We start from the raw sequence: 14715 nt of genomic DNA, 5'->3' as shown, positions 1-14715 counted from the left end.
TTTTCTATGACCAAGCAACCCAATTCTATTCAAATATCTTCAATATTTGCAGCTGAAATTTAACATATATACTATGAAAAAGGAATTATAATGCATTTATTTGAATAAAGAACTTCATGACATTGGAATTGAAAGACAGGAATGAGCTGAACTTCAGGCATGTTGGTATAGGAGGGTCCCTTTCACTCCTAATTGTAAGACCATGTTATATCCCTTGGCTGTTGGATAAGCAATATTTCAATATACACGATGACGCTAATTACTCAGACCAATTTCTATCCTAGGATACGATACTGGAATATCATAAAGAAAAGAGAGAAGGAAAAGTGTCAGGCAAAGTCATTTTAATGTTTGCATTTCTTGACCATATATGTAATGCCATATATGAGAGAATTTAAATGGACGAAATGTAAATGGTCGCCCTCAAATAACATGTCCTAAAAACAGAAAAATTTGCTCACATTGTGAAATCCGATTTTCAAATATACTAAAAGAAAATATGAGTTGAGATATTAGTTAGATCATTATCTGTTATATTTATTTGAATATCATTTTCTCTAAATATTTAGTTATGTTCTAAAGGTTAGCTCTGACTTTTTCACAATGTGTTTATATTTTACAGATTGTTTACAGTGGGAAAGAGTTGAACCATCCTTTTGGACTGTCGCATCATGGGAATTATGTGTTCTGGACTGATTATATGAATGGTTCCATTTTTCAACTAGATTTGATAACAAATGAGGTGACATTACTGAGACGTGAAAGACCACCCTTGTTTGGGCTTCAGATTTATGATCCACGAAAGCAACAAGGTATTAAAAACCAAATAAAATTGCTTCTGAGCTTAACATATAATAATACTTCACAGTAGTTGCAGAAAGATTTTATTTTGACAGTGTTGCTGAAATTTTATGATAAAAGGTGTCTAGTCACTCGAAAGTCAATCAAATCTTAGACTTTGTTGCCATAAAATTTTATTATTTATTGTTCACAATAGCCTGAGTGAGTAACTCTGGGAATTCTATTAGAGCGAAGTGCAAGGTTTTCTCCAAATACTTCTTTTTTCATGTCATCTTCACTGAAGAAGACTGTTCGTTAAAGTGAAAAAGTCCTCTTAATCTTTTCAGAGTATTGTGAGCAGAGAGAAAAACTTTTAGTGGGAAAGGAATATTATGGGAAAATATTCAAAAATACATTATACAAGGAAAATAGTATTTTTAAACGTATAATTATATACTTAGTTTCATGTACATTTAAGGAAGCTTTAATTATTTTAGATGAAATGAAAGTGAAATAATCTACCATGATACTCATATTTTAATAAAATCAGATAATATTGTATATTTTATCTACATGAGTTATTAATATTTATTAGGCCATACATAAATGGCATGACTCAGAACTTAGGTATTAAACAAAGAAAACAATTTAGTAATTACGTGGTTTGTTATGAATCTAAGTAGTCACTACTTTTTTTTTATGGAGATATTCTTGTGAAAATTTTATAAGCATACTTTTTAATAAATTTAGGATGAAAAAATTATATCCTGGGTTTTTCAGTGTGTGTGTTGTCAATAGGAAGTTACCTAACAACAGGAGTTTTTTTGAAGGTATTTTCATCTAAATCAGAGATTTTCAAAGCAAACTGTCTCATTCAAGGGCTTCATTTTTTTTCTACTGTATCAAAATTGCCTCTGAGATAAAAATGCAATTTTATAAAATAATGGAAATACATAAAGTGAGAAGCTTCAATAGCTAATAAAAGATAAAATTATCTTATAAAGAATAAAAATGGAATTATTTGAGATGATATGAGCTATAGTTGTGAACAAGAAACGAAGAATAGAGACGATTGCCTGGATAGATCAAATGGTAATGTTTTCTGTTACATTCACATCAACCCTGCTCCCCCCACCACCATTGTAATTTGTCTACACTGAACTGGAGGCAAGTCTATGAATAAGAACAGCAGTTCTCATCTCCTGCAGGGTCTTGTTTTCAGGATTGTTGTTTCCTCTGATTTCATAATCATTAGTTTCCTGGGTTTCATTACACCGATCAGTATACAATCGCTTTTCCCATTTCCATTCTCTTTGGAAATTGTTCATCTTGAATGTCATTACTGACCTCCCTCTAGCCAAATCCCATGATGTTTTCACAGTCTTCATTTTCTTTAAACTTCTAGTTGCTTTAAAGTATAATACAACACATGGGATGAGAAATGCCCCGGCTTACTGTAAAATGAATTTAGGCTTAAATCTGGATCTTAACATTTTCTCCTTCTGGAAATTTGGACAATCATGAAAGATTTAGCAGAGATAAGAAATGCTTTCTTCACAAATCCTGTAAGGATTAAATAACTGTTTGTTATATAAGAGTAAGATTTACTTAGAATAGTGCCCAGCATACATTTTATGTTATTTAATTTGCTCTTACCACTTCTCAATCAGTAGGCATATATTTTTAAGTTTCCTTTCATATGAGCATTTATAATAAATATTCAAAGGAGTAAAGAGTCACAATCGTACACAACAAAGAACATGTCTCTGATAGGAATATGAGGAGCGTGTTCCCATATTCATGAGGAATATATCTGGTATTCCCAACAGTGCCATTGACATATAATTGTTCATTGCTATCCCTTGGATGGACAATGTTCTTTTAAAAGTGATTTTAAAATTTTTTTAATTAAAGGACATTAAAATGAAAACTTAGCTTTGATTACTAAACTCTTTACCACCTTTATTGTAGAAACCGTTATGTTCTGTCTTACTGAGAGATATGTACGGACAAATTGATTGGTTATTTTTCATTAACATAGGTGAAATAATCAATTAGTTTGAGTTTTCTACCCAGACTTTACGTAGCTAAGGATTGACTAGTACTTAACTGGATCTTTTGAACAGACAGTATGGAAAGGAGGCCTTGTCAATATCTTTTTCACTCAGTCAATAGACATTGAAATTCAACAACCTACTTAGGATCCAAATTTTTAGTATCTTTTAATACATTGATCAAAGCAGCTAGCTTATGAAGCAAAGTTACACTCAGGTGTTCAAATGCAGACATGTTATCCTACCATGTTATAATTTTCTCTCAGTGGTGTTTCTCATTGCGTCTTTTGAACATCAGATATTAATATATATTCAGAAACATATAATCAGTGGCACATAAACTTTGGTTGTATAGTGTCCTGTTAAACTGTTTTTCTAAGGATAAAATAGTTGCAATTCAATAGAAAACCAAACCCTAAGTAGTACATATCACTATTTCTTCATGGAATGGAATAAACTAGTCTTATACAGCCTTGTACTTTCTCCCTCTCTTTCTTTCTCTCTGAAAGACTATGGTAAATGACTATATTTACATACATAGTTTTTATATACTATATTTACTTAAATAGTATTTATACATATGTCTGTAAATATATATACACTCATGTAAGTATAAATACGTAGATGATAGATAATATCACACAAAAACACACACACTACCCCATAGAAACACTATGAAAAATATTCAGGAATGCTGTTAATGTAACATCTAAACTCTTTTAGACTCAGTGTTGGAAAATTAATCAGTTAATTTAACCTCTCCAGATCGGGAAAGTCTCATAAAATTATTTGGTAATATACTAGCTAACTTCAGGAAGGTAGATATATACGCATACAAATCAGAAAACTACCTCTAGGAATGAATTCCAAAGTAATTCTTAGGAATTTAGGGTTAAAATATTTTTCTCATAAGCTACCATTATTTTTTCTGATTTAATTGATAAACTTTTCTTTTTCATTTACATTTGATATTTAGAATAATTTTTACAGCCCTCTCCTGAAATTCCTCATATAAAGTAGAGCAATTGTATAAATCGTACATACTTTTACCTTCTTATTCACTAGGTTCAGAAGCACACTTTTGTTTTTTCCCACGTTTTAGAGAACAAGAAAAACAAAGCTAAGTACAATATTCTAAAAAGTGTTGATGTATAGTATCCTATATCAAATTAAAAATAACAGATTGGCTTCTTTGCCAATATATGAAATTTATTAACCAGTAGTTAAATGTAATTATAATCATTGCAAAGTAGGCTAAACATTCTTATTCAAATCTCCGAAAGATAGTTAATATAGGTACTCTTGATTTCTTTAACACATATGAGAAACCCAAGTTTCAGGCAGATGTAGCCATTTGCCCTCAGGAAACAATGAGGCAGGGATAAACTGGAATTCGAATTCAGGTCTGTCTGACCACAGCATATTTTGGTGTGATTAATTTATGTGGCCAATTTTATTTCCGAAAATTATATAACCACTATACTTTTAGATAGAAGGAAAGGGACATATGTTTTCTTTAGTCATTATAACTTTGCCATTGATAGATTTGTATTCAAAACTTTTTTTTTTTTTAATGTAAAGTTCCCCTTGACTACCTTTGCAGAACCAGGTTTCTGAGATCTTAGGTTACAAAGCACTGGTACAGACACAGCAATTTTTATTCAATGCGTGGCATGTTTATTAACCACATTACTTTAGAAGTCTGGTAAGGTTTATGTTTAGTGATAGGGCCATCATCACAAAATTTCTCTCTTTATTTTCAAATTTCCCATTTTGGAGGTAATCAGCATCAAAAAATAACTCAAAATACTAACCAGGCTTTCATAGTTCACACACACGCACACTCTCTCTCTCTCATGTAAATAGCTTCAAAGTAAGTGAAATGTAAACACCATCTTCAATGAGCATATAACTCTACAAGAGAGAAAAGTAAGATACATTCTATCTTTTCCTCAGGTTGACTGATACCATTCAAAGTTGATTCTTCTGAAATTTTCCTAGATGAAATGTATACCTCATCTGGACTCAGGATCCCACTCTACTAGTCTTTATCTAACTTTTAGAATGAATGTGAAGTCTAATTTCTCTTCTAAACTGCAAACCAGACTCCCTCTCCCTCAAGTAGAAAAAAAGATCTCCCCAGGTTTATGTGTGTTATATTAGGTGCAGAGACTTCTAACTGCACATATGACAAAACTCTGAGACATCAAGAGTCCAGGACCAAAATGGGAAAGGAGATTTCTTCTTCTACTATTTTGAAGAAAATTCAGACAAAGGGAAGAATGAAACAGTGAGATTCCTTCATGCTGACGGCTTATATATTTTTCCATTTGCCAGAAATAAAAGATACTTTATTAATAAAAGTTAGATTACTAAGGTCTAAAAGCATTGACATATTAATATAGGCTTGTGAACTATTTACATATATAATTTGTGTCTTTATTACTGTTCTATGAAAGTTATAATACACCTTTAAATAATCTACTTTGAAATGCAAAGTATTTAGACAGAGTATATATTTATACTCACTCACATACAAACAAGAAAAGCCCTTTATCTTGTTAACACAGACATATCTATCCACATACTTGTACCGTGTAACTACACCCCCAAATGATTGTTTCTCTCATTCAAATTTGCTAACTAGAAGTTACTTCATTCATCAATTCAACTAATGTTTATCAAACACACACTCTGTGCCAGATACTGTTAAGGGGCAGAATAACGCTACTTCTCCAAGACACAAGATCAGAGAAAAAAAGACAAAGTTTTTGACTCAGACAGACTAAACCTTGAACTTAGTTTTAAAAGCTACTCCTCAGTTGTTTTCCTTGCATATTTGATTTTTTTTAAAAGTATCTGCTTCCAAAGTAACTTAACCTAGGATTTAATTTTGTTGTTTTCAGTATGTTATTTTTCTGTCCTTTGTAGATCTAATTTTATTTTTCATATGTAAATAAGAGTATAAGACCATGAATTTTAGATTAAGAAAAATCCTGTGCCTAATTATTTAGAAATAGTAATGACAATAATTATTATTATCTAGAAATAAATAATAATCCTTGTTCTAAATCCTTATATTTAATCAGGATTATTTCTTATTTCTAGACATTAGAAAAGTCATTTAAACCCTTAGATCTTTAGTAGTCCCACTTGCAAATGAGATAAACCTACATTATAAGTGTCATAAAAATTGAATTAAATTCAATTTATATGTGCGGTAACTAGCCCTAGGACATTATGGGTTTTCAATAAAGATAGCTATCAATATGTTAATTAATGCTTTCATTGATATTTACGTATAAAAGTTTTTCGATGCTGTTTTTAGTCAATCATGTTTTCGCGAGAATCTTTTCACATGAAACGTTACTAGAAATTCAATAGACGATCACATGAGCTCTATCTGGAATATATTCAAGTAGTAAATTCAAAAGTATATTGGGATACTACTAAAATGAAAAAAATAAGTAATTCTGATGAGAGATATGGAATTGTTCAAATTAATTTAGATTTTGGATTTCTATCATGACAGAACAAATACCAATTCCTCTCTTTTACTATACAGTATTCACAGAAAAAGGAATATAATTAAAAGTTTGAATAACGGTCATTTATTTCTGAATACTTAAGTTTTATAGTCAATGAAAATTTTTAAATATGAATTGTACTATTGAATTAAAGAATATGATATTTAGCATATATTTTTCAAAATGAAAATGTCCTGATATATTGTTTTTGGTACTTTCTTATTTCTTGCTGTTTTAAATTCTTCATGTATTTCTCAAAATATTTTGAATTAATTCTAATTTTCCAGAATCTTAATGTTATTAAAATATTAAGTATACAGTTTAATCCGATGCATAATTTACATAACATAGACAGAACACCTAAGCGTCCTATGACGTATTACATTTTTATCCCATGGTCATGGAATAAACATGATTATATCTGGAAACTGCTTAAAACATTTTTGCATTCTATTTTGGAAAAAGCCTGAACTAAGCTTGATTATCCTCTGAGTTCAGAAAGTGATGCTAGAGCTTGAATTATTAGCTTCCTTAGCTTTCAGATGTATTTTTTATTTTCTATAAAGATAGCAAATTTAATTTACTTCTCAGAATAATGAAAAGAAATGATTATATACTTTAGGTCATGTCTTCTGATCTGAGGGCACACAATGATAGACTGTGGGATGAGTTAAATATTTATTGCATACGGCAACATTTTGAGGATTTTTTTTAACTTATTTCTTAATATTCTCTACACAGAACGTCTAACCCCTGAGGCCCTCAGTATAATAACCCAGCCTGTCTCTTTAGTCACGTTTTAGGCACTTGCGTTGTAACTGCCAATACAATTTTAATCATTATATTATGTTATTGTATGTCTCCAAGTAATTAAAAGCTTTTTATTTGTAATGTTTGAGTAAGATCTTCTGATATATACATAATCAAAATGTTATTTATTGATGCCTTGAAAAATACAACATGGTGTAAAATGACCCTGACATTTACATTGCTGATTGGATTGCTAGCGTTGTAGGGTTCTTTGTAAAGTTCTACATATATATAGCTAAATAAACATTTTTCTTCCTTGCCTTTTCAACTGGTAGGAATAAACGGCATCAAAATGGTGATTACCTAAATTTTGTTTACTCTTACCTTCACCTTTATAAAACAGAATCTCCAGCCTCTTTTCTACCTTTGTTTGATCTGAGTCTCCAAGGGTTTCTCACATAATACCTTTGTGAATTTCCCCTTGTGCCTGCTTTATTGACATCTACTGTGGACCTCACGGGTGCCTCTGCTGTTTAGGTCCACTGGGACAACACTTTTCCCCTTGTGTATTGCACATTCTCCTGGTACCAGCAAGCCTACTCATTTTTAAGTCTTCACAGTTAGCCTGTGTTCCTTGGAGTGCTCAGTGCACTGACACGCCAGTATACTCCTTTCACAAGAGGGAAGAATATCCCACCCCTTTCCCCAGTGCTCATTTGCTTACTATTCACTTGTGATCCAAAGCCACATTCCAAGTGCTGGTGGTCTACTTTCCAAAGAACTCAGATTTGAATAAGCCTCATTCCGGACACTAGCCTGAACAGACACCATTCTGTCCTCTCTATCCTTTCTCTCTCCTGGTACCTATCTGCACACAGACATCTATCTCCTCCAACCAGCATGCAAATTCCTCTTAACTACCAGTGCATCATATTTTCAAACACTTCTGAATTTCATTTAAGATTCAACAGGAATTCTGATTATATTATTGAATGTGTAATATACATTTGCATATATATGTGTACATTTTTATGCCTAGCTATGTCTCCCAGAAAGAATGTGAACCTGAACTGACTAATGTTGGATGGAATCAGAGTTCTCTGACACATTTGTTTCCCTCCTCTTGCAGGTGACAATATGTGCCGAGTGAATAATGGGGGCTGTAGTACACTGTGTTTGGCCATTCCAGGGGGCCGAGTATGTGCTTGCGCTGATAATCAACTTTTAGATGAAAATGGGACAACTTGCACATGTAAGTTTCCTTTCTTGTTACATTCACTGTTTACATAAGTCTTTTTGAAGAACAGAAGTAGATGAAACCAAAGGAATTAAAATCAAACTTGGAAAGAAAAATTCAGATAATTACTTAGGTATAATTCTTTTTAGACTACAAATAATTAACTGAATCCATTTCTAATATACAGATGGATAATGATAATGATGAAGTTTTGCAGAGTATTCTGTCACTGTGGCATATAGTTTAATAGAAAATATAAATAAGTATATGCCACAGAGGAAAATATTTCATTCAATTGTTAGGGAACCTCACCATCAGTAGTTGTAACTAAAAATGTGTAGTTATTGGTTATATAGACGATATATTGATGCACACCACAGCCCTCAAATTACTTTAAATAGCTTAGTAAGCTCGGTTATCTATATTTGTGGTGAAGAGCAAGGAAGGAGGAAAAAAGAGACTTCCAGGGAATTTCTAGACTTTATCAAAATAGTGAATTAATTGTATTAATTGGCCTGGATTACAGACCCTTGTTAAGTTTTGCTGTCCTTCAATTTACTCCATCCTGTTATTCCAATGTGACCCTTCTGAAATTTGTCCTCTCTACACATATCTTATGCCTTAAGCACAATAACAGCAACAATGCTATGTATTTATTGAGTACTGTATAAACGTTGCTGGAATTATTAAATCTTGAATTGTATGTTACTCATGATTCTCCAGAGAAACAGAACCAATAGGATGTATATACAGACAGAAAAAGATTTTTCTGGCTCATGCAATTATGGAAGATGACAAGTCTCCAGACCTACAGTCAGCAGGCTGGAAACTCAGGAACACCAATGGTGTAGTTCCAGTCTGAAAGCTGGTAGGCACGAGACCCAGGAAGAGCCAGTGTCTGAGTTAGGGTATCAAGTATGAAGGAAGGAAAAAAGATCAATGCCCCACTTCAAGGCAGTTAGGCATGAGGAATTCCTCTTACCTGCAGGAAGGTAGGCATTTTTGTTCTATTCAGGCCTTCAATTGATTGGATGAGAGCCACCCACTTTAGGGAGGGCCATGTTCTTTAATTTAGTCTACTGATTCAAACGTTAATTTCATCTAAAACACTCTCACAGACATGTCCAAAATAATGTTAGATGACATATCTGGGCACTCTATGGCCTAGTCAAGTTGACACATAAAGTTAACCATCAAAAATTGTTAAATAAATATTTCATTTATTTTTTCCATCAGTTATAGTGATTGTTTCTGGGGAGGCAGAAGGAGAAATAAGTGTAATAAAGAAGACTTCAATTTATCTGTAATGTCATTTCTTCTGAAGAAAAGATGTGGATAAGAGATTTCTAAAAACTGATTTAATAAATGATAACATTTGAGAAATATAAAAAAATAAAATGAAAAATCTATTTATAATGCCACTATTCAACAATAAAATACTAACACATTTTGATATGGTTCCTTAAATTATATATCCCTGAAGGTTATTATTTTTTCTACTACTAATAATAGTAATCATAGGTACATTTATTGAATTCTTATACTGGATGTGACATTCTGTAATAATTTTTCATGATTCCCATTAGTTATTACAATAATCATAAAAGAAGATAATGTTACTATCTCATTTTATGATTTAGAATTTAGGCTCGGGGGTTAATAACTTTCAAAGTTCACATAATTAGTAAGTAGAATATTTGGAATTTAGGCCCCAAATTATTTCATTTTGGAAACTGAAGTCTTAATTATGTTGTACTTTTCAAATTTTGGATCATACTACAGTACAATTTATTTTGTCCTTCATTTTTACTTAATGTGAACATAAGCATCTTATTCTGTAACTAGGTATTCTTTGTAAACATGATTTTTAATGACTGCTTTTTAAATCATTTACCTTCATTTCCTACTTGGTGTTTGATATTATTTCTGATGCATTAGTACAGGCTATTTGTGTCTTTCTTTACCGTTTATGATTCCTTCTGTATTTTACCATATAGTCCACGCACGGTCAATTTATTATGTCTTCTTTAGCATTTGGAATAATGCCACCAGTTTTAAAGTCTGTTACTATTATTTTGAGTTTCAATGATTTGAGATGAGGACTTTGGCTTCCTTTATACTATTCTCTCCATCTTCCTCGATTTCAGTCCTTATTATAATTTAGGATTTCTGACAAAGAATATTATTTTGAGTCATCAAACGTTTCCTTATAAAAATGTTTTGACATTTATTGTTGATCAATTAAACAACATTTTCTTTTAGACCTGGATCAGTGCTTCACTGGTTGTGTTGCTTAGTACTCAAACGTTTAGTTCCCCAATGTTTTTTTAATTGATTTTCACTGATATGTAGGATAGGTGAAGTATATCTTGCAGTGACTTCTTCAAGAAGAGTGCAGAGAATGTATACCATAGAGATTCCTGTGTATTCTTTTTACTTAAAGTATGCTTTTTGGTGAGGAAGATTGGCCCTGAGCTAACACCTGTTGCCAATCTTCCTCAATTTTTTCATCTCCAAAGACCCAGTACATAGTTGTATATCCTAGTTGTAGGTTATTCTAGTTCTTCTATGTGGGATGCCACCACAGCATGGCTTAATGAGTAGTGTGTAGATCCGCACCCAGGATCCAAACCGGTGAACCCCCAGCCACTGAAGCAGAGCACACAAACTTAGCTACTCAGCCATGGGGCCAGCCCCCTGTGTATTCTAAATATGTCTCCTTTGCCTTTATATGTGAACAGCAATTCCTGTAGAAAATCTCTGAGGTATACTTTCTTTGAGCCATCAGGTGGTTTCCCTTCCGGTGTCCTGTAGTATTATTTTGTAATTCCTGATTTGTTATTGTTTATGTATCAACAGAAGAGAAGAGATCTATCAAGATCCATAGTTTGTCAATAGACAGGGATTAAACATTGCTTTGAATAACATAAAGTCTGTCCACTTGTCTGCTAGGCTAAAAGTTACCTACGTTACTGAGAGAAAAGGTACTGTTTATGTGCACATTTCCTAGTTTAATTTTTAGTCTTTACCATGGTTTCATCTAAAATTTTTTTCCTTGTGTAAAATGAGATCTTTTGCTATCCAGCAGAATGACTCTGACATTTTGAACAGATAAAATGCATACATGCACATACACACACACACGCGCACATGTACGTATACACAAATAGTAACCTTTCTGCACCTCCAGCAGGTCTCATCTGCCTTTGCTCTATCCCTAGACTTCCTCTCAAAGATGGAAGGTAGCAGTACAAGGATCTCCTCTTTTGTTAGACACAGACCTTATAGTCGTACTGCAGGAGCAAAGGGTCTCTCCTCCTACTTAAAGATAGACAAGCTTATTCACTTTCTAGCGGTATAACTTAAAGAGATTTCTGATTGAATATTTGAATCTGGTCTTATTGGTCTTGCAAAAAAGTCAAAATTCCATTAAGATAGTGTCAATAGAATGATCAAAAGGCTGCATTGTCAGGAATCTTGTGAGTTGTCATTCTTTATCTTTGTTTTCAGAGTGGGAAGTTGGAGGGAGGGTATATACATCAGGTATCTAAATGGCTTTTGTTAAGCCTGATATTTTCTAATTAGTACTTTAATTTTAATTGTGTGAATCACAATTATCTGGATCATTGGCCTCCAAATTATATTTCCAATTTCCTTAGTTCTAATGCCCCTTTAAATACTTATGAATTCATTATGACTTGGCATATTGTTATTGATATAGAAAAGATATTGATCACTGGATATCTCTATGTAAATAAAAATTTGGTGACTTTTAGTTTGTTAAGAAATACTATACACAATGTTGGTTATGCACATGCTGTTAGGAGATTTGTTATTATGACTATACACATGTGATTATATATCTGTTGAAAGTTAGAGGAAATTTTTCTGAGATTGTTGGTGTCTTTCTAATATCTGTGTGATGAGGTAACCCCAATGTAATAAAAGGGGATAAGAAAGAAGAGTATTTTATCTATACTTGTTACACTAAAGAATGTTGTCATCAATACAGATGAGTTCCTATTTGAAAATTTGTTTTTGCATTTGACTGTTAAAAATTCTACTATATCTTTTAATATGGAGTGCAACTCGCTTAGCTTCCTTTCAAATATAATGGTAAAAATCAAGAGAAACAATTAGTAACTCATTTCTTGCAAAGAACTCAAAGTGTGTTTATATAAATTATTCCTGTTCCTATTCATTTAGTGGTAAAGATTTTTTAAGGATATGTTAGCTTTAGTTTGCAGATAAGGAAATGAAAATGCAAAAGGACTACAAATACAGCTCATTGTTGCAGAGAATAGCACAAAACAAACATCAGTGTGTCACTAACCTCTCATTAATGCTGATTCTTCTGGGCTTCTAATTTAGTTTGGGCTAGATTATAGTCTTGCGACTGGTCTCAACTGGATTAACTCTGTAATCTGAGCTAATAAGCAGAACAAAAATACATGTTGCAACCCTTGAGATATGATCATCCTGGTTTCAGTCATCCTCATTGAATAGACATCAAATGAACAAAAACCCATTGGCAGATGGTCAGGCCAGAATTAAACACCAACGGTTGTTTCTCAATGAATTTGTAGCATAAGGCTATGCCAGAAGAGGCATTTACGCAGCAGAAAAATATTGGCATGCTACATGATTGATTAAGGATGCATTCTAATGCCATGCCTGGAAGGAATCAAGAATGAGAGTAGGCTGGACTCTTTGTCCTTGTGAATCTTGTGTGTTATGGCCAAATCCTCTCTCAATTAGAAATGAAGCCTACTGCAGTATAGTAACTTAGAACTTACTGCCTTGGAGAAGCATATGTATAGCCAGTCGATCAATTATCAAGTGAGTTTTTTATTTATCTTGATGCCTTTGAGGGGAAAATCACAATGTACAAAATTAATAGATGATGACATGGATAATCCCAAGAAATTAAGTTAAGCTACTAAAAAATTATGGTCACTGTCTTTTTAAAAGAGTAGGATAATTTTGTCTAGAGTAATGAGACAGTGATTCTTTAAATGCCTCTTTAGGTGACTGAAAGAAAAGACAGAGCTTTCCAACATCACTTACTCCCAAGAGAACAACTTAAACATTGCAAAAATATTGGTCATCCAAGGGTAGCACTGCACAATTATGTGTCAGTGGTACTCTGCGACCTTCTTCACCTTCTGGAACACCAGATATATTCCTCTGTCAAAAACAGTGCTCTCCTATGACGGAGCCATTTATCTGTTCAGCTGTGACAAGCCTTATGTTCTAGGATATATGCAATCTAATGTGTAGTAAAAAGTTTAAAGCAGTAAAAAGTTTAGAAGCCCCATCCAAATGAATATTTATGGCCTTCTGTGCATAGGATCTCACAAAAGATTATGTACCACTTAGGTTGGCTGCTCAGAAGACCACTCTATCTAATGAAAGGTCATCCTGCTATGATCTAAAGAAGAAAATTCAAAATCTATAACAGCATTTTTCACACTGCCTTCCTGCTTATATAAAGGCATCCAACAAACTACAACTTCAAGTCTTCTTTTAAGGTTTTTCTCTGTCCCAGCTCAAATAAAGGGATAGTAATTCTGTACTCCCAAAATGCAAAAACAAACAATTTCTTAAACAAATAAACATGCCCTAATGTGAGACATTTAGGGGCAATAGGAAAATTTCATTTTTTGTACTGGGACTAATGATTTTATAATGTAGTTACCTTAATTTTGATACAATCAACAGCAAAACATCAATTGAGAGGGAAAAGAAGAATTAGTTTAGAATAGATTACCACACAAGGATTGAGAGGAAGGGAAGCAAGGTTAGAAACATAGGCACTAATTCATGGGAACCACAGCTTATTAAACCAAGGTCAAGAACCTATGTATTAAATCCATTCCTGAGATGGGATCCAAATCTGAGATGATTCAAAACTAAAAAAAAGTAAAACAGTTTACTAGTAGAGTTTCTTCCTTTATTATGATCTGGACATTAACTCCTACAATTCCTCTACCAGTTTTAACCAAAGAAAATAGTTAATTCTACGATGCATAGTTCCATTTCCCATAAAGAGTCATGCAGAAGCCTTCTAATTTCAATGTTCTAACAGCAGATATCAAAGGATGTATGAGAACTGGCAGTTCCTTTCCAGGCATGTCATGATTCATGTCATTTTATTTTTAATTCTGGTTAAATTAAAGTATTATTTATTCCTTTGGCAGTTTTCTTACTGGTGAGATCATGTAATATTTTTACTAAGGGACCCTAGCAGTAGAATTACAAGTTTGGCATCAGTTTTCAAATTCACAGTGCAAAGCACAACTCTAAAGCAAAGCTCACAAATCTAGCACTTGTTAATATACTGAAGGCAACTTATGGCTGTGCCCAA

At 32.8% G+C, this 14715-nt stretch overlaps 1 protein-coding gene across 3 annotated transcripts in view; it reads left to right on the top strand.

Annotated features, from left to right (window-relative positions):
* LRP1B (LDL receptor related protein 1B) overlaps positions 1–14715 on the top strand; it is a 1824397-nt gene that overhangs the window by 1085176 nt on the left and 724506 nt on the right. For all 3 annotated transcript variants that reach the window (XM_070241833.1, XM_023622537.2, XM_023622536.2), the window contains 2 exons: positions 623–812; positions 8241–8363. In XM_070241833.1, coding sequence (XP_070097934.1) covers positions 623–812; positions 8241–8363 — 313 coding nt within the window. The remainder of the gene's footprint in view (positions 1–622; positions 813–8240; positions 8364–14715) is intronic.

The sequence above is a fragment of the Equus caballus genome, chromosome 18 (genome assembly GCF_041296265.1).
Source record: "Equus caballus isolate H_3958 breed thoroughbred chromosome 18, TB-T2T, whole genome shotgun sequence".
NCBI lineage: Eukaryota > Metazoa > Chordata > Mammalia > Perissodactyla > Equidae > Equus > Equus caballus.
The sequence above is the reverse complement of the archived record's forward strand: the minus strand, read 5'-3'. Positions and strand labels throughout refer to the sequence as shown.